The sequence below is a fragment of the Pseudopodoces humilis genome, chromosome 4 (genome assembly GCF_049639895.1).
Source record: "Pseudopodoces humilis isolate 2021_Gansu_Grassland_sample_001 chromosome 4, ASM4963989v1, whole genome shotgun sequence".
In the NCBI taxonomy this organism is placed as follows: domain Eukaryota; kingdom Metazoa; phylum Chordata; class Aves; order Passeriformes; family Paridae; genus Pseudopodoces; species Pseudopodoces humilis.
In genome coordinates, this window is record NC_142203.1 from 6,835,181 (window position 1) to 6,853,891 (window position 18,711).

General features: G+C 40.5%; 1 protein-coding gene across 2 annotated transcripts in view; it reads right to left on the bottom strand.

Moving 5' to 3' along the window:
* The window catches only part of MAN2A1 (mannosidase alpha class 2A member 1), a 114,132-nt gene extending 95,841 nt beyond the window's left edge, over positions 1–18,291 (bottom strand). For both annotated transcript variants that reach the window (XM_014258751.2, XM_005529989.3), the window contains exons 1-2: positions 17,621–18,291; positions 5,394–5,654 (exon numbers count right to left, since the gene is read on the bottom strand). In XM_014258751.2, the coding sequence (XP_014114226.2) occupies positions 5,394–5,654; positions 17,621–17,755 (396 nt within the window). In that variant the 5' untranslated portion in view covers positions 17,756–18,291. The remainder of the gene's footprint in view (positions 1–5,393; positions 5,655–17,620) is intronic.
* Positions 18,292–18,711: the final 420 nt, after the last annotated feature.

Below are 18,711 nucleotides of genomic sequence, written 5' to 3' on the forward strand. Positions count from 1 at the left end.
TTGGAAGCACAGCCTCTGGACATTTTGCTGGCAAAATCCCACCACATAAGGCCCTGGGATAGAAAAGGGACCCAAGAAAACTGGTAATAAGGACCGTGCCCTCCAAATTGAAGTTCACCCCAACAAGTAAGAATTCAGGCAAAAATGTCAAGAGGCCTACATGGATGAGCAAGGACCTCCAGTCAAAAGTCAGACACAAAAAAAGAAGCCGACAGAGGGTGAAGAGAGAGACAGATAACGGGAATGTGGTGGACTGACCCTAGCTGGATCTGAGGTACTCACCAATGCCCTCTATCAGTCTCCCCTTCAAGTAGGCAGGGGAGAGAAAATACAATGAAAGGCTGACAAGTCGAGATAGAGGCAAGGAGAGACCACTCACTGATTATCACCATGGGAAAACCAGACTTGACTTGGGGAAATTAGTTGAATTTATTACTAATCAAAAGCAGATTAAGATAATGAAAACTAAAACAAATTTTAAAAACACCTTCCCCCAGCCTTCCCTGCTTCCCAGGATTAACTTTATTCTCAATTCTCTACCTCCCCTGAGAGGTGCAGGGAGGTGGAGAAGGGGGATTATGGTGAGTTCATCACACGTTGTTTCTCCATCCACTTTTTCCACAGGGAGAAGTCCTTCCCCTGCTGCAGCGTGGAACTTCTCCCATGGGAAACAGTCCCCCATGAACTTCTCCAGCATGAGTCCTTCCCATAGGCTACAGTGCTTCATGAACTGCTCCAGCACAGGGTGCAGTGCTTCAGGAACAGCCTGCTCCAGTTTGGGTTCCCCACAGCCACAAGTCCCTCCAGGAAACCTGCTCCAGTGTGGGCCCCTCTCTCCACAGGCCTCAGGTCCTGCTGGAAGCTTCTTCCAGCATGGGCCTCCCATGGCATCACAGCTTTCTTGGGCATCGTCCTGCTCCAGTCGGGGTCCTGCACAGACTGCAGGGGGATCTCCATGGGCTGCAGGGGCACAGGGGCTTCATCACATGCTGCACCATGGGCTGCAGGGAAATCTCAGCTCTAGCACCTGGGAGCACCTCCTGCCCCTCCTCCTCCACTGGTCTAGGTGTCTGCAGAGCTGTTCTTCTCACATACTCTCTCTCCTCTCTCTTTTCTGGCCACAATTACTTCTATACAGAATCATTTTTTCCCCCGTCTTAAATCTGTTATCCCAGATTTATCCCAATCACTACCATGTGATTGGCCCAGCCTTGGCCAGAGGTGGATCCATCTTGGAGCCACTTGGCACTGGCTATCCAGACATGGGGGAAACTTCCCACAACTTCTCAAAGAGGACATACAGTCCCCACCCCCAGCAAAACCAAATTTAATACAGGGAGGAATACAGAAATATTCTCTGAGCTCCCAGAGAAGATGTTAGGAAAGCTAAAGGACAACTGGCATTGAATTCAGCCAGGAATGTCAAAGGCATCAAGAAGAGCTTCTGTGAGCAGACAGGTGACTAAAAGAAAGCCAGGGTCTGCTGAATGAGGGAGAGCGACACAGAACATGGGAAAACTGAGGTACTGAATGCCTTCTTCACCTCAGTCCTTATCTGCAAGATTTACCTTCAGGAGCTGAGGGGAGACAGAACTGGTCTGAGGAAGTATGTCCTTCTTGAAACAGGGACAGCTCAAGGAATACCTAAACCAATTGGACATATCTCAATCCATGGGCCCTGGTGGGATGCACCCATGAGTGCTGGCTGTTGTCACTGAAAGGCCACACTTAAAAAGCTTTGAATGATCATGGTGAATAGGAGAAGTGCCCAAAGACTGGAGAAAAGCAGCATCACTTCTATCTTCAAGAATGGTAAGAAGGAGCACCCAGGAGACCAAAGGCAGAGAGTGCAGGGAAGGTGGAGCCCAGAGATAGGGTCAGAGGTGATAGGCACACACTGAAGATTCCTCCTGAATATCAGGAAAAGCTTTTTCCCTGTGAGGGTGACCAAGCACTGGTACAAGTCAGGCTGTGCAATCAGCATCCTTGGAGATATTGAAAAGTCACCTGGATGTAATCCTGGACACCTGACTCTTAGTGGCCCTGCCTTAGCAGGTGGTTGGACAAGATGACACCCAGAGTTTCCTAGCAACCTCAACCATTAGTCATTTTGTGATTCAAAGATTAATCAAAAGCAGTTTAAAAAAAAATTCAAGGAAAAAAAAATTAAAAACTTCCACTGTAATCAGCTAAAGCCAGACCAAGCTGAAATCTTTACGCTTATGATAAGACATCTAAAAGACAGAAGTTGAATCTTTTTTCTCTTTCATACAACACCATCCTCAGTAGGAACTGTGCAAAGGGTTAATTACATATTGCATCATCACTCAAAGTTACAAGATTGCAAATAAATAACAAATTCCAAGCCAGTCAGTAAAAAGCAAAAGAAGTTAAAGGATGAATTTCATGGAGATATTTAAATTCACATCTAATTATAAAATACTGATACAGTGAGAAAGGATTTTGTAAAAACAGTAGACACATAGACTTGGATGTCTGCCTGTCTTCATTGTGGCTGCTTCAGAAGACAGCCATGTTGCTACAAGATTTTTATTAGAACATTGGGAAGATTATCAGTTATCTTTTTTCTATATGGGCTTATTCTTTCTCTATACTGCAGGACTCAAACTGCTGAAATCATATAAATCTCATGAAAACATCATAACATCCTAACAGTGAATACCAAACTACTGCTCAGAAGAAGTAAAAGCTTATATTGCATCTCTTCAAGACACCTCTTCAAAGAATGATTCATGTGTCATTTTCAAAAAGAGTAATATTAATAAGCCTAATGTTAGATGCTTCAGTAGTTGAAATGGACAAGACAGGAGACACCTCACTGTATTATTTAAAAGACCTTCCAGCCCAGCACAATGGCTATTGAGAATTCCATCATCTCTGAGCACAAATGCCAGATACTTCTTCTCTAAACTGAAAAAGGATTAGATCATATCCATATTTAATCCAGTCACCTTCATTTTTGTGGGTTTATTACCTGTCTCTATTCCTTATTTTTTTGGGAAAAAAGTAGACATTAGTCTTTTGCTTGACTTAAATTATAGCATTCTCAAGTCTGCTGTATTTTCAGTTTCCAGCTCTATTACAGTTTTCTGACTACTTACAAACAGCACAAGTAGCAAGTAAACAATTTCTTGATTTATAATTCCTCAATGAAAAAAACATCCTTCAGCTGTCTCATCTGAGAATCTTTTTATCTCATGTTGTTAGCAACTTGGTTTTTCTGTTTTATGAAATCACATCTTTGAGTAGCAAATCTAGCAATATTTATCACTGTACAATCACAAGGTTTTTTTAATCCATATTTGAATACTTTCTTACAGTGGTTTCTCCATTATCTGAGACTATAACCAACTTCCATGATTTAGTCAATGAAGACCCTTTTGCCTTCATTCCATAAAGTTATTTTTTTATCCAAACAACTTAATCTCACCTATATTAGCTCTTAGTACTTCCTAGTCTCTTACACACCCACCTGAGAGACAAACATGGGAAAAGTAATGTAAAAATCTCTGGGTTAAAGTTAGTGTTTACAAACAGCAGCAATTAACACATATTTCTTTCAAAAAGTGCTCAAAATACTTACTGAAAATGTTTCAAATAAATTAACTGAGCATGCAGAATACATCAGGGTTGGTAAAGTATTAAATAGTAAAACTGTTTTCAGTTTTACTATTTAGATCAGTGATTTAGATCAGCTCATTAATGTGGTGCTAGAGGAATTCTGCTAAAGTCAAGGTCTTAGATTCCATAACTGAAATGCAATTCAGATTCACAGGATGGGAAACTAACTGTATACAGAAGCACTATTAAAGTGACTTAATGATGGCAGTGAATAACCTGCTGAGCACCCAAGAGTGCACTGTAATGCAATGACACAGAAAACATTAAAGCCCTCCCTTCCTGCACAAGGGGGAACTGTAGAGGAACAATGTTTGCTTCTTATGTACATGCAAATGTACTTAAAAGTAAACAAAATTATCCAAAAACAATTTAGTTACAACAGCCTCCCGTTAGGTAGCTAGTAGGTGCATTGGGTGACAGGAGGTGTATGTTCTGCAAGTGTGAAGGAAAAAGCAAAGAACAGTTTTAGAAAAATATCTTTTACCTTCCATTCATGGAAGGTAACATTCTGAAGAATGTTACATGCCCCCAAGAATTTAAGACAAAATATGTTATCTCAAAATTCATTCACTAGAACTTATTTTTAATGCACATAAAAAAGTAGATCACCTAACATGGTAACAGACTGTATGATGAATAACCTGTTTATAATCCATTAACCTGAAAGCCTGTAACCGCAAGTCCAGATGCTTCACTTTCCTGCACAGAAGTCTTGATGCATATCAGACAGAAAAAGAGGTCTTCAGATACTGCCTTTAAAAAGTCTACTTTCTCTATGAAAGACATTAAGGTAGTGCCTATTCCTGAAGAGTTCAACCGTATTAAGCATGACACATCAGAGGTTACAATTGTTCTAATATGTGTATTTATTTGTTTGAAGTCCACTGTCTTTCTCCTGCAATAGAAACACTTTAAATTATAAAATGAGAAAGCTGGACTTCAAAATTTAATCTTTGCTTTAGTGTACTATGAATATTTATAGTACTTCCACAAGACTCACAAAAACAGTACAGATCACAAACTTCACAGAGTAGTCTCAGTGCTCCTGAATCACTCCATTAAAACTGAATATATAAGAGTCCATGAACCCACAAGCATCACCAGAAAGCAAAATAAATTCAACTTGAAGTGTTTGACTTCAAAAACTTCAACCTCCCAGGTCATGCCAACCAGTCAACATAGTATATGTTTCTCCTTTCTGATCGTATCTATACAAACTGGAGACACACAGGAATGCTGAAATACAGGAATGTCTTTCAAAAGCGAACAAAGGAGTGAAGATTTTTTTTGAAATTACTAATTCTTGAACATTCTTTACGTCCCCATCAAACTTCATCTACATATATGTCCCTAAAAGTAAAATCTATTTAAACCAAGACTACCCACTATTTCCAACTTATTTTTCATCGGTCTTAGAAGAGTTTGGAGAAAGTCAAAGATATTTTCAAATAAATTGTTTCCAAAGAACTAATGGGACAATAACTACCATGTTTTCTTTGGTTTCTTTTAAAAAACTTTTAAGCTTTCTCAAATGTTGGCTCTTCATAATCATTATTCAATTTCCAGAGAATTTTTAAAAAAGATACAAAGGAACAGTTTCATAACATCTGCTAAACACACCAGTCACTTCAACAATTCTATTATGTCTTAGTACCAAGCTTTTAGCAGCAACTTGACATTTTCAGAATTAAACACATAGTGACAGCTTAAACTCCAGCAGAATCAGAGAGAAAGAAAGGCATACTGCTTACCTGTACACCTGAACTGTGACTTCCACTTTTTGAAGCAAACAAACAATCCTCAGAATCAACTGCAAGCAAAACTGAAGCAGAAGGGAACAGCTCAGAAAGAGATCCTTGACTGAAGTTTATAGCCTCTGGATTTTTTTGTCCATCCTTTACTGATTCACTCAGATTGATCACAGAATCACGTATGTTTGAAATAATCTCATTATTTTCTGCCAGCAGGCGCTCTAAATGATCTATTTTTTCTTGCAATATTGAAAGCTGGCCCTGGGGGAGAGGAAGAAAAAAAGTAAAGTTTAATTATTTTTCAGAAAAATTCTTGACAGACCCAAAAAAAACCAACAAAAAGCACCAACAAAAATTTTACAACAGTGTGTGATCACATAAAAATTCAAATATATCTTTATTTTATATTTTACATAAAGACAAACTAATAAGGAATTCACCCAATACACAGAACTTCCTCTTTTCAGTACAAGAGAAAATAGCAAATGATGCATTTTTTATCTATGAACTTGAATTCACAGCACAAGACTTAATCAGTGATACAAAGATACTCTTTAAAGTCTTACAGTGTCAAGTAGCAATTATATCTAATTCAACTTTTTTCACATCTTTCATTTTCAAAAGACTGATCTTTTTATTTATCAGAACATCAAGCAGAAAGCAATTTTTTACAAGTCACTCACTTCGTGATGGATTAAGAGGATATTGTAAACATTTCAAGTTTTTCCTGTACATGTAAAATATTTCAATAAACAATAAAGAAATAATATATTAATAATATATAATAATAATTTAATACAAATAATACCATAAATACCACTTTTCTGATTTTCAGCAAAAGTTGGAGAGAAATCAACAAAATAACTTTATCAGAGTAAGAGATCCCTTAACTGCCTGATCATAGGAATAATCTGTATAATTGGACCATTAAAATAATCAAGAGAAACCCGTAAAAGAGACTAATGGCATTTTCAGTTAGAAGGTCAATCTCCAGCTGCCAGACAACTGGATTTTGTAGATATTCTAGAGAGCTCCACAAGAGGAAGGCTGCAGAACAATACCAGTGTGAATTAAAAGAAGCCAACACATCTTCCAGGGCAACTTGGAAGGAAGAGACAGATCCCACAAAGCAATTTAATACCATCTAATCACTGTTGGAATGCAGGTGGAAGCACAGCCTAATAAGACACCTTAAAACGCCACCACCTTCTCATGTACTAGCCACTGATTCCAAATTATTTGAGGGATGCTTTTTATCAGGCATGAATGTGTTAGCTTTTACAGAATCAAAAAGGCCAGATTATTTAATATGATCCTAGAGATATTTCATCATTAACAGCAATTTCTTTATTTCCTCAGAATGACTTTAATGTAACAAGAAGTGACAAGAGAAGAAAAAATTCAGTCACTTTCTATTACTAAAGTTGAATTTAGACCCCAAATTATACAATGTATGATTAGATATTTTTGCAAGCAGCTGTCATAACAGCAAACCCTGCTGCAGTTTCAGGCATCTACATTTTACAATTACATTCAGCACAAATACCAGACAGCTACTCTGTGACTTACGATTTTAATGACTTTTTCTCAGCACCACGGCCTTACTTTCTTAGGTCTATAGTATAAAATTCAAAACAACATCTGGATGTGATACATTTTTTCCCTTCAACAGTAATACACTTGAAAAATTTGCATTTTTCTTTTCAGCAATTGTAGCAAAGGATTAGGTCTCCTTCCTGAATAGATGCATACATTCTTTCAAATTCTATTGACTTTGTGAAGCCTGCAGAAATTTAAAAAAAAAAAAAAAAAAAAACAAAAGAAACCCCAACAACAACAACAAACCTTACCAAGAGTTACCAACTAGTTTCTTTGGAAGGTGTTTTTAATTTTCAGACAATATGTTTTAGTATTTCTTTAAACCTATTGGTTTGTCTCGGCATTTTATGTGCTTTGTGAAGCACTGATCACTACTTGTTGTTTATGTTTCTTAGATTGATACATACTGACAACAGTAAGAGGTTTTAAAATGCAACACAGGCAGACAGCTATTGCTCCCCAAAAAAACAAAAATATATTTTGCCAACAGAATCAGATTAAGCTAATTGAGATGCAGAACCAACATCCTAGAATCCCAACAGTTTAATGATAAATTCTAGAAACTTATAAAAGTGATGAAATGAAAACAAGAAGAAATCAATATGCAGATGATGAAGTACTGGAAAAAAAAAAAAAAAATTAAAAAAAGGCAAGAAACAGTCTGTAGTCCCATGCCACCTGGTGGCACAAAAGAAACAACCAGACTAAAATCTTTCAAATGCTGTGTTAAAGATACTGTGTGCATATTTACATGTAAAATTAATGTTTTCCTTTGCAGTATCTGATGTTTTGAAAGTAAGAAAGGTTTCTCTACACAAAACCTGATAGCCTATTATGCCAGTCAATCTAAAAATAACATATATAAAACAATATTTGATAGGGGTTTCACAGGCTGCCCAAAAGAAGCTCTGATCTTTAGATTCCTAGGAAGTTACAGTACAGCTGCTATCCATAAAAATCATTCCTGGCTTCACTGCATACAACGACAGTTCAGAGTTATCAAGTGTGCACGCAGCTAAAGCACTCACCTATCACACCTATCCCACCACTACCCACACTGTTTCTACAACTATAAAATCAGATAACTGTTTAAATTTCTCACTCATATATGTTGTAGAAGTACTTTACATCTTCTTACACAAAAAGCTTTACATTGCTTAGCAATAGCCTGTCAGCTACCTGGTCACAGAATACACCACCAATCTGGTTTATATCACCTAGCCAGTTATATACTCTCCAGGACAACAGACACAGTGAAAACAAATATATATACACAAACCTCATAAAGTAAGTGTTTGATTGATCCTTCCACCAGCATATACTGCCAGTCTCTAGAAGACAGATATAAACTTCCTCCAAATTTGGAGGTCATGTCATATTTCGTATCTTTAAGATACACCTTTCATTTAACTTATTGTATTTTAAACCTTGAAAAATCTATAACAAGTTCTACCAGTTTACTGTTTATTACGTGGCAAAATATTTTTCTTTGTAAACCAAGTTCCCTGTCTACAAATACTGTAACCAGATGACCTTCAGAGATCAACAACTTCATATGTTGCTACACACATCCAGAAATAATTTGTAAGCTGCAAGGTTTCTGCCAACCTAGGACACTGATTTTCAGAAGTCTGTTAAAGTATGTTACTTTAACTTTGGAGGTAGATCTTCTGTTATTTGGAGAAAGAAATCCTGATGAAGACCTCCCACTGTGGAACATAACCGAGGACATTAATACAGAAAATCCTGCTTCCTTTTCTGGAGAGTGTGAAATACATTGTGCCTCTCTTCTAAAGCCTTTAAACATACCGTGTTCTAACTCAACTTGAATGCAAAACATGAAATAAAAAGATTCGGTTAAGACTTCATGCAATACTCAAGTTAAAAATGCAGAAAATTAAAAATTTGAGATCATCAAAATGGTTTTGCTTTTAGTTGTGAAATGTCATATCCATGAGAATTAACTTTAAGAAACAACAGTGTCTCAGACTAGAAATTGATTCCAGTCTTCATTCAATATGAAAATAATTAATGTCAGGAATCCATTCTCAAGGTGAAAATTTCACATGGATACAAATTATGCAAAAGCTAGGTCTATTTTCATTGTGCATTCACCTTTGCTTCTTCTTAATTTTAAATAGATATTGCCTGTTCAATAGTAAAATTATTTTAAAAGATTAACTGAATGTGGAAAACACTGCAACTCTTCAAAACAATGAATTTAGCAGATGAAAATAAATTCATTTTCAGCATTTTAAAAGGAAGGAAACTGTCAAGGCCAAACAGTACCAAACTGAACTTACCCTAAATCTGTTTTATCTTATTAATTGCTAGCAACAGACCAGAAAAACAGATTAAATGCATGTTACAAGGAACACTAAATAGGTCTAATTAAAAGATAAAACATAGATCCTCTCCATTACTAAAACCATACCCCAACAGTATTTTTTTTTTAATTAAGTTTTCAGTTTTTCCACAGATTAAAGGGTGAGCAGGGAGAATTTTTTTTAACTGTTTTTAATCTGAGCAGAGATGTACCAATTTTACGTTAACCAATTCTGTCTGAAATGTTGGGTTCTGCATGGTTTTGTAGATACTGAATAGCAAAAAATAAGTCATAAATGTTAGCAAAACTATCCCTGACTTCACAGCATCAATTCTTATCAGAAAAGAAGCAACCTTGATTCAAGGTTGAGAAATGCCTAACTGCATATAAAATTGGAGATACACTAAGTATACCCTAGTACAAGTGAAGAACACTAAAGGATGCTGTTAATTTACATACTTGTTCTAACATAAGGAAACTAAAAGTAATGTGAATCACTTGGCCTACACAACCAGTTAAGTTTGTAACAACTTGGTGTGCTTCTTTCTTTCATTTTTCTCTGTCTTTATACATTGATGAATGTATAAATAAAGATTTTATTAAAAAGCAATAAATCAAATCCTCCTTCTACTTCACAGCAAAGGAAGCACTTCTACAAGAAGTGCAAAGTGTAATAAGTCTATTGAAAGTAGCTACAGCTGCTTTGATAGGAGAATGGCATCACATGAGCAGCATTCCTGTTCACCACCCTTGTAGTTACACAGGGCTGATACTTAACCAACAAAATTTTCTATTGTGAAGGCAACACAGATCCACACACCTTCCTCCCATTGGGAACAAGAAGTGTCCGCACCTGTTAGCTGCCCTGAGAAACCTGCCACTACCACCACATGAATCAACTACATAAACAGCTCCTTATGCTTCAGTCACTCTGAACCCTTCAGCAGTTTTCATGCCCCAAATACTTCAGAGCAGTCTGCTTTCCCACTGCCCTCTGCTCGTCCTTCTCTGTTTGCTTCCAACACTGGTCTGATTTGCAGCTCTCCAGAAAGGAGCACAGTGACACCCAACACAAGGAGGGAAGCCCAGTAACACAATGAGAGTCCAATGTGTTTCATTCTGAGGAAGTAAATAATGTTCAGTTTTTCCTGCCTAAACATTATACATTGCAGAAAAGATCCTAGCTGAAACTTTCATTTCCTGAGTGAGTGCAGACTTCTTCTCTAAATGCAACAGCTTTCAACAGACAGAAGCGATCATTTCATCAGGAAAAAACAGCTAGCTCAAATAATTGAAAAGAGAGTATGATAGGGCCACAGATGAGATCTCATAGAAAAAGGCAGGCAGAGTAAAAATCCAGAGTAGAGACTTGATGTTACATGATCTGAAATGTGGTTATTTGCATCCAGACTCAGCCAGCAACCACTGGGAGCTTGGTTCAAAACAAGCCAGAACCCACTCCCTTTCTCACCCACGTGAACAAAAAGGAGACCACAGAGGAGTGATCAGTGTCCCTCATTAGAGGCTCTAGTGTACCAAAGAACTGTGGTGAAGAAAGTGGAGCACCACAAAGGATGGAGCTCTCCAAAGGATGTGGAATTCGAGATCATTGCCTATACACATTCACTACAGTAAACAGTGAGGAAACCGGACCCAAAGTCTCATTTTCAGGCTGCACGGAATCGCAGTCATCATAACAGTTTTCTGTACCAGTCTTGTCAGTGACTATAACCAAGTACAACTCTAGAAACCACATGCTATCTTTGCCAAAATCTTGATATAAACTCTGATTCCAGCTTACCAAGATGGTGAGACCGGAAGGCATTCTCTGTTCACTATCAGAGCACTGTACAGTGAACAGAATATATTAAATATGCAATTAAATGGTCACCTCCTGCATAGAAAAAACAAGCAGGTAAAAGTTAAAAATGCAACCCGATGTACCACCAAAGCTGAATATTTGAGTACACTGTTTCAGCATGTATTCTCTTTGCAAGGCAGGATACAGAACAAAAAACAAGCATACAATGTATCAGTTAAAGGATAAATAAAAGTTTAAAGGCTTTGCTGATCCATGCAGAGGGCTTATGCGTATTTGTGACAATGAATAGAACATAAGAATTTTCTACTTTTAAATACTGTTCTAAGAAAGCTCACTTTAGAGAGACACTGGAATTCTTCTGAATTAGATAACTACCACAGTCTGTTCTCTTAAGAGAATGAGAAAGTTCTGATCCAAAGATGCAGCAGCCTGACAAATAAATTTTAAGAAGTTGATATACTTCCACATTTTGATTTATTACCAGAGGCAGCAATAACAAGAATGTGTAACATACTATTAATACACAGATTTATGTTTGATGCCATTTACAGAGACAAATATAAGACATGCTGTTAGGGACTACTTTTAATACCATCATCAGTGACCTGAAAGCAAGGAGAAAGAATTCTAGAAATATTCAGTTTAAAATCACTTAAACTGAAAAATATTCACTTTTTCTGACACATTTTGTGTTCACCTCCTTGCTGACTCTCCTTCCTATCCTATGCTGAATCTTTATTTAAATGTTTAGCAGTACAAAAGTGAGGCACAACTTATCTGCCATTAAGAGTAGGAACTTTAATAAGTTATTTTCATTTGAACAAGTCAAAACTTAATGTGTTAGACAAAGAAAAGCTCAAGTAAGAATGAACTAGAAAACCTTTCTGTGTTTAGTTTATACAGTTCAGTTAGGTAATGATTCTAGGTAGCAGAAGGGTGTGCTCAAATATAGTTAAGAATTACTGATTTGTAGACTATGTATTCTGAAAAATACATTTTGCGAAACATTTCACACCAGATTTAAAGACTGTAATTGAAGGAGCTTCTAATAGCTTCTGCTTGACTGCTACTTAGCCAGAACTTTACACAAAATGTGCAAGCAACAAAAACAAATACACTCTGTGAACATTAGGAAAACAAAGAATTGTTACTGACCTGTAACTATGTTCACAAAGGCAGATGCTCCTCCTTTGCAAAATACTAGAAACTGAGCAGAAGTAATCCTAGATTATCATTATTTGCACTCAAAATCATTTCCATGACATTCAAAGGCTTTCAGATTGTGAACTTACTAAGTGTAGTTAATAGGAACTTGTTTGTTTTTAAACAAGTCAACACGTTTCAAATACAGAAAAATTGTTTCCTTCTGTGGACGTCTTCACTCAACACTTAATCTCCTCTGATGTAAAATTCATAAGAATGCTAGTAAAAGTGTCCACAGTTTTTCAGTGCTCAGAGGTCAAAAATTCAGTACTTCTAAATTATGCACAACTTTAGTTACTACTATTCACATTTTAGAGAGTCAAACAAGCATTTCCTAAAATACCTGACCATGCTTCTTCCAATACTTCTACAAACAGGTCCTGTTCCTTGATATATAACAAAGGTCAGAAAGCTCCCAAACGAGCTCACAAAAACACACCAGTAACTAAGAACATGCAGCATCAAAACACACGTATCCATGCTCCACGGGAGTAATTGACTTCAGCTCCTTCAGTATGGCAAAGTACACAGCAACGCTTTAGCTGGAAAAGGTGTGTATAGCGTATCTGTGGGGCATGGTACCTACCAGCATGAGCCCGGTAGATACTCCTAGTGGAGGCAGAGCTGCCCTACAGTATTGGAAGGGAATTTATTCCAGCAGAACCCTGGAGTAAAGCTCACCACACAGATCAGAGAACTCTGGTCTTTCTGCCATGAATTTGGTCCTAATTTCCTGCCACTACTGTTCTGCCCTACTGTGATTCCTATTTTGGCCAAGTGGTAATACTGTGAAATTATTGGCTAACTCAGATGAAAGCACCCCATACAGGAACTTGTAGTATTTATGCTGGAGTATCTGACACACTGTGTAAATGCCTTGAAAGCATGAATCCAACAAGAAGCTTTAGCAGTGCCAACTAGCAGGACACTTAATGATTTGCTGGAAGGACACTGGAGCCAAAAGAAAAAAACAAAAAAAAACAAGCCAGCTACTTATAGAGGAACTGTACTGGACCACCTTCCTTTGACGCAGTGCAATCAGCGAGTTCATAAAAGCCATTAACACACATGAGATGAGAGTATGCTCCATATAATGGTGGTCAAAGAGGAAGATGGGGAAGAAAACACAGTGGGGGCAAAGAGATCTTATTCAAGTAACAACTGATTAGGAAGAAAAACTTTAGGTCCATTAACCTACCAGAATCATAGCAGACTTGACTTTCAAAATACATTTCCAAAAACAATATTTCACACACTGCAGAGATACTGTCCCATAAAACCTAAGCCAAGCCGTGTGAAAAAGCAGTTAGAGGAAAAAGCTCAAGTTCAAAGCATTACCTGTCACATAGTGACAGAGGATGATTCAATGTGATGTTGCTTCCCCTTGCTTAGGCATAAAATTCACTAAGAATTAACTTTCATCCTAAGACTACAGAAAGAGCATATATTTCTGATGCAAGACACTATTACAATCAAACCCGCCTTTTTTTTTTTTTTTTTTTTTTTTTTAACTGGACTTTTAGTATGTGCCATGAATGCTTAGGTGAGAGTCTTAATCAAAATAAATACCCCACAACCCATTAGACTGATTTTATTCTTCTATATGAGTCCAAAATCCAGAATAGATTCATATGGATTTATCAGTATTTGTTATTCATCTGTATACAATCACACAAGTTCTACAAGGTAAGCTGTTTATGGGTGTCTTCTCAGACTTGATTTGAATGTAGCTTTCAAGTAGTAGCTATCAATGTAGCCCACACATCACTTGTACGTGACACTGCACAGGCAATGTCATAGGACTAAACACCACTTCAAACCTTCCTCAGCTCTGCACAAAATTCCTGAGAGGATATTGTATTGCTGCTAACAAAAACAATACACTCATCCCTTTTCCCACTAAATTCAACTAGAAGAATCTTACACAATGATCTGTACAGACAACTGCTACAATAATAACTTTGCACCTAATAATAATAATAACCTTAAAAGTGCACCTAAGACTATCCCTGCACCTTGAGCTCATCTCTGCATAACATTGCAACATGGTTCCTAGCCTTGAGACAGGACACTAGGGCTCATCATATTCTGATATTTATCCTGAGACAGAAGCATTCCATGGCTAGGAACAGGCTCAGATAGAGCTTATGATATGGTCATCACCAGAATAATATTCACTTGACAAATAGGCAGGATCCACAAAGATACCTGCAGGAATTACAGAGGAGGGGTCAGTAAGCCTTGATCTACATGTATTATGGATATATACATAATATTATATATTTTTCTCAAATTAACGGTGGCTTCCATTCTATGGCAACATACAGATCTTCTGCTATTATGATTTAAAAGCATCATCAATGACAACAAGGTTATAAATCACTTTAGCTAAAGTTCTATTGTAGTTGCCTTGATGCCACCCTAGCAGAGATAGGTGTGGCAAACACTCACAGTAAAACTGACTATTGATGCCAGCTTTTCCAACACAAACACCAAAAGAGACACAAAGTTACTGCTGTGTCCCAAGCCTGACCATGAGTTCTGTTTACTACCACAGTGAAAAACATTTAAATATTTGGTTAAAGACACTAAGGTCATCTGTCTCCGGATAGTCATCCATCTTGCGAGAACTTGCCCAAAAATTACTTCTACATGACAGTTTTGTTGGTGTCCTGAACCCTCAAACTAGTAAGTTCTGTAAGGACACTCTTGACTACACTGGCCTACACTTAAAAGCCTAAAAGAAGACTGAGTCTGATGCAAGCTACCTTGAGACCACACAAAGAGAAGGCAACTTGCTTTAAAAAACATGGTAATGAAAGTGGAGCAGCAGTTCTAATAACTTATTTTATTATGTTAATGGCACTAGTTACCATGACACTTTGGGTGAATACAGCTGTACAGGCCATACGAGCTGAAAATCTCCCATCTTTTGTTCTGGTAGAATTCAAACAGAATACCTAGATAGCAAATGCTTATAAACTAAACAAGGGACTGCTTCCAGAAGTACCCATTTCTCTGAGGTAATTGTAAGCCACGTAGGTCAGAAAGAACAAACTTATCAATGTTCAACTTCTGGGACATGAAAGGTGACGTGTGCTGTTACCAGAACTTCATAGAGAAATAGCAAAGCACATTGCCAAATCAGAGAGGTATAGTGAGTCAAACCAATAACATCTGAAAGAAAATAGAAAGTCTTAATTCCTTTTTCTAAGCTAAAAAATTCTGACCTTTGTCATCAGAAAAGAGAAAGCATTCTTAAATCAACAGTCTGCTGCCACAGTTTTTTACAAACAAAAACAGGCTGAAGGTTTTACATCTGTGGCTAGTTTCACTTAGAGTACTTTGAGCTCTGGCAACACTGTACTGACACAAACAACTTTTTGTCAGCTTAGGCAGTAGTATTAAAGTGTCTCTTTCATATATTTCTGAAGGCCTCTATTCCACTCTTTATCTTTTGCATTTATTTTAAACTGATGTTCTAAAACTCTGAAAGCATTGCTGGGTGTCAGAGCTCTTACAGTTGTAACAAAGTGAAACATTTCTACCACAGGCATAGCAAAAGGAAATGACAAAATCATATGAATTTCATCTGTAACTTCCTCAAAAGACAAAGCAGTAAGAAAGGAAAAGGTAACTGTTCCGCCCAAAGGAAGGACCAGAGAAGTTTCTCCAGTGAGAATCAGAAGCCTCAAAGAAATCTAGGCATGGAAAAGACAAAAAAAGAAAACATTCATTGACTCTTCTAGAAGACCAAGGGGAGGGAAGAGGATGAAAGGAGTAACGTGTGCCTCTAGCTGACTGCACCATCTAGAAGGAATAGGCCTGAAAACAGATTAAGGTACCAAACCCACAGTCACAAGAGGTAAGACCATGTTACACCTCTGACCAGGATTACACTGTAGGACAGGAACAGACAGGACCTTCAACTGCAAGACACTGACAAAGGAAGACAAAACATCTAACAAATCTTCCTTGTTTGCTCAAATATTTCAACCCAAAAACTAACACTAAAAATAAAAAACAACACCCTTTTATGAGTTTTACTGTTCCATACTTCACCTGTATTAAACTTAGCTTGTAGAAAAATGACAGATTAAGTGATTTCCTCACATAAGGTACTGCCCATATCCCCAGAGCAGCACTTGTACTCAGTCTTGTACTTGTACAAGACTGGCCTGTGGCATTACCCTCCTGCTGGAGTTACACACTGAACAGACACAGCTGCTGTAGCCAGTCTTGTCTTGCTCCACTTCTCTTCCTCTTGTTCTCTTACTTCCTGCAAAAACTGAAGGCTGACCTCTGAACTGTAACTTGAAGGAATAAAGGCAGAACAGATCTACTCTCTTTCTTTACATTTAAGTCGAGGTCTTTGTCTTTACCATTAAAATAATTATATCAATTATTACTTTTGCATTGGATGAAACAAGAGAGGTTCTAAAAGAGAGATGATTGTTACTTTTTAACTAAGCTTTTAGTCTCACTACAGTACTAAGCTATACTTTCATTCGGTATGTTTCTAATAAAAGTAAAAATAAGTACCGTGCAAGCATAAATAGGTTGTAACTTTGTATTCTATTCTTTGGGGTTTTGCTGGGTTTTTTTTTTTTTTTGTCTGTAAGAACACACAGTTGTGTATAGCCAGCAGTATTGTGCCGTTCTGCACAGCAAACCACGTTCTCTCTGAAATTTATGTTTCTTTTCACGGGAAAACATTGCCAATTATTAGAACAGAAACACAACACACAGCTTTTAAACTTCTCTGCCACGCAGCCAACACAGGGAAGTGCAGAACTGAAAAACTGCGTCGTTTAATCATGAGAGGAGCAGTCGGGTCAGCCAGTTATGGCTCCAGCACGGCTCAGCGGAAAGGAAAACAGACACCAAGTCAGCATTTCCCTAAACCTACCTGTTGTTGACACGGCTGAGGTTCCCGAGTTCTCAGCTCTCCCCGTCCTGCCCGCGCACGCCCCGCACTCCGCGGAGCCGCCGCATCCGCAGCGCGTCCCCAGCCCGTCCCGTCCCGCCGAGCGAGCTCCGCCAGACCCCGCTCCCGGCTGTGCCCGCTCCCGCCGCAGCCCCGCGCCGGGTCGGCACCAGCGCCGCCCGCAGGCGGCCCCGCTCGGCCCCCATCCCGCCGGCCCCGCAGCCGCTGTGCCTCGGCCCGCCGGCAGCCCCGGCAGCTCCAGCAGCAGCCCGGCCAGGGGCCGGTGGCGGCGGCACGGCCGCCCTCCCCTCCACCTCCGCCCGCCGCGCCCCGGCCGCCGCCCCTCTCACCTTGGGGAAGGTGCCCTCCCGCCGGGGGCTCTTCGGATGGTCGAAGTGGCCGCGGTCCAGCATCAGGTACAGGGAGAAGATCACCACGCAGAAGACCGCGCTGCCGAACACCGTGAACTGCCGGCTCAGCTTCATCTCCGCGGCTGCCGGGCCGGCGCCGCTGCCGCCGCGCTGCTCCCGCCGCGGCCGGCGCACCCGGGCCCCTCTCGCCGCCCCGCGATCGGAGGCGAAAGGTCTCCCGCCGCGGCGGGGGCCCCAGGCGCTGCCGTCCCCGGAGCGGGGCGACCCAAATCCTTCTCCGGAGAAGTGCGAGAAGTTGCCCCCGTCACTCTCTTCCCCCGCCCGCCTCGCCGGGGCCGAGAGCTGTTTCGAGACCCCGCCGGCGCGAGTGAGAGGAGAGCCGAGAGTTTCCGGGAGCGGATCGAGTTCGCGGGCAGGAGAGCGCCCAGCGGGGAAGTGGCGGCAGCAGCACCGCCGGGCCGACCAAGCGGCGCTGCTCCCCGCTCCTTTCCTCCTCCTTCTCCTCCTCCGGCCGCCCCAGCAGCCGCCCCCCTCCCCCTCGTTGCCCGCACGCGACACCGGAGTTTGGCACCTCCTCCTCCCCCGGCCGGAGCGCTGCTGCCGTCGCTGGAGCGCCCGGAGCCGCAGCGAACAAGCTCCGCGCCGAGAGAGCCCCCGCCCGCCAGCGCCGGCCCCGCCGCCGCCGCCGGGGCGGCGCGGCCCGCGGGCGGCCCCCCCCCCGCCGGCCGCCCCGCCCCGGCGTTCGAGACCCGCGGCCGCCGCCCCTCTGCTCTCCACGAGCAGGGGCAGCACCGCTGCCCGCACCCCGCTTGGAGCGGCGGGGCCCTTCGGGAGATGCCCCGCGGCCGCTTGGAGGCGCCGCGCAGCGATGTCCTCGCTGCTGCCGCCGCCGCTCCGTCTGCGGTCCATGTGTGGCAGCCTCCAATGTGGGAAGCGAAAAGGCTGGAGGAGGAAGCCAGAGGACGGAAGAGAGGGCTGTCTGTCTGGGGACTCCGCCGTTCTGCCCACACCTCGCCGCGGCAGGGGACTGGAGGAGAGGGAGTGCGGGCCGTGGAGAGACCTCCGGTTGC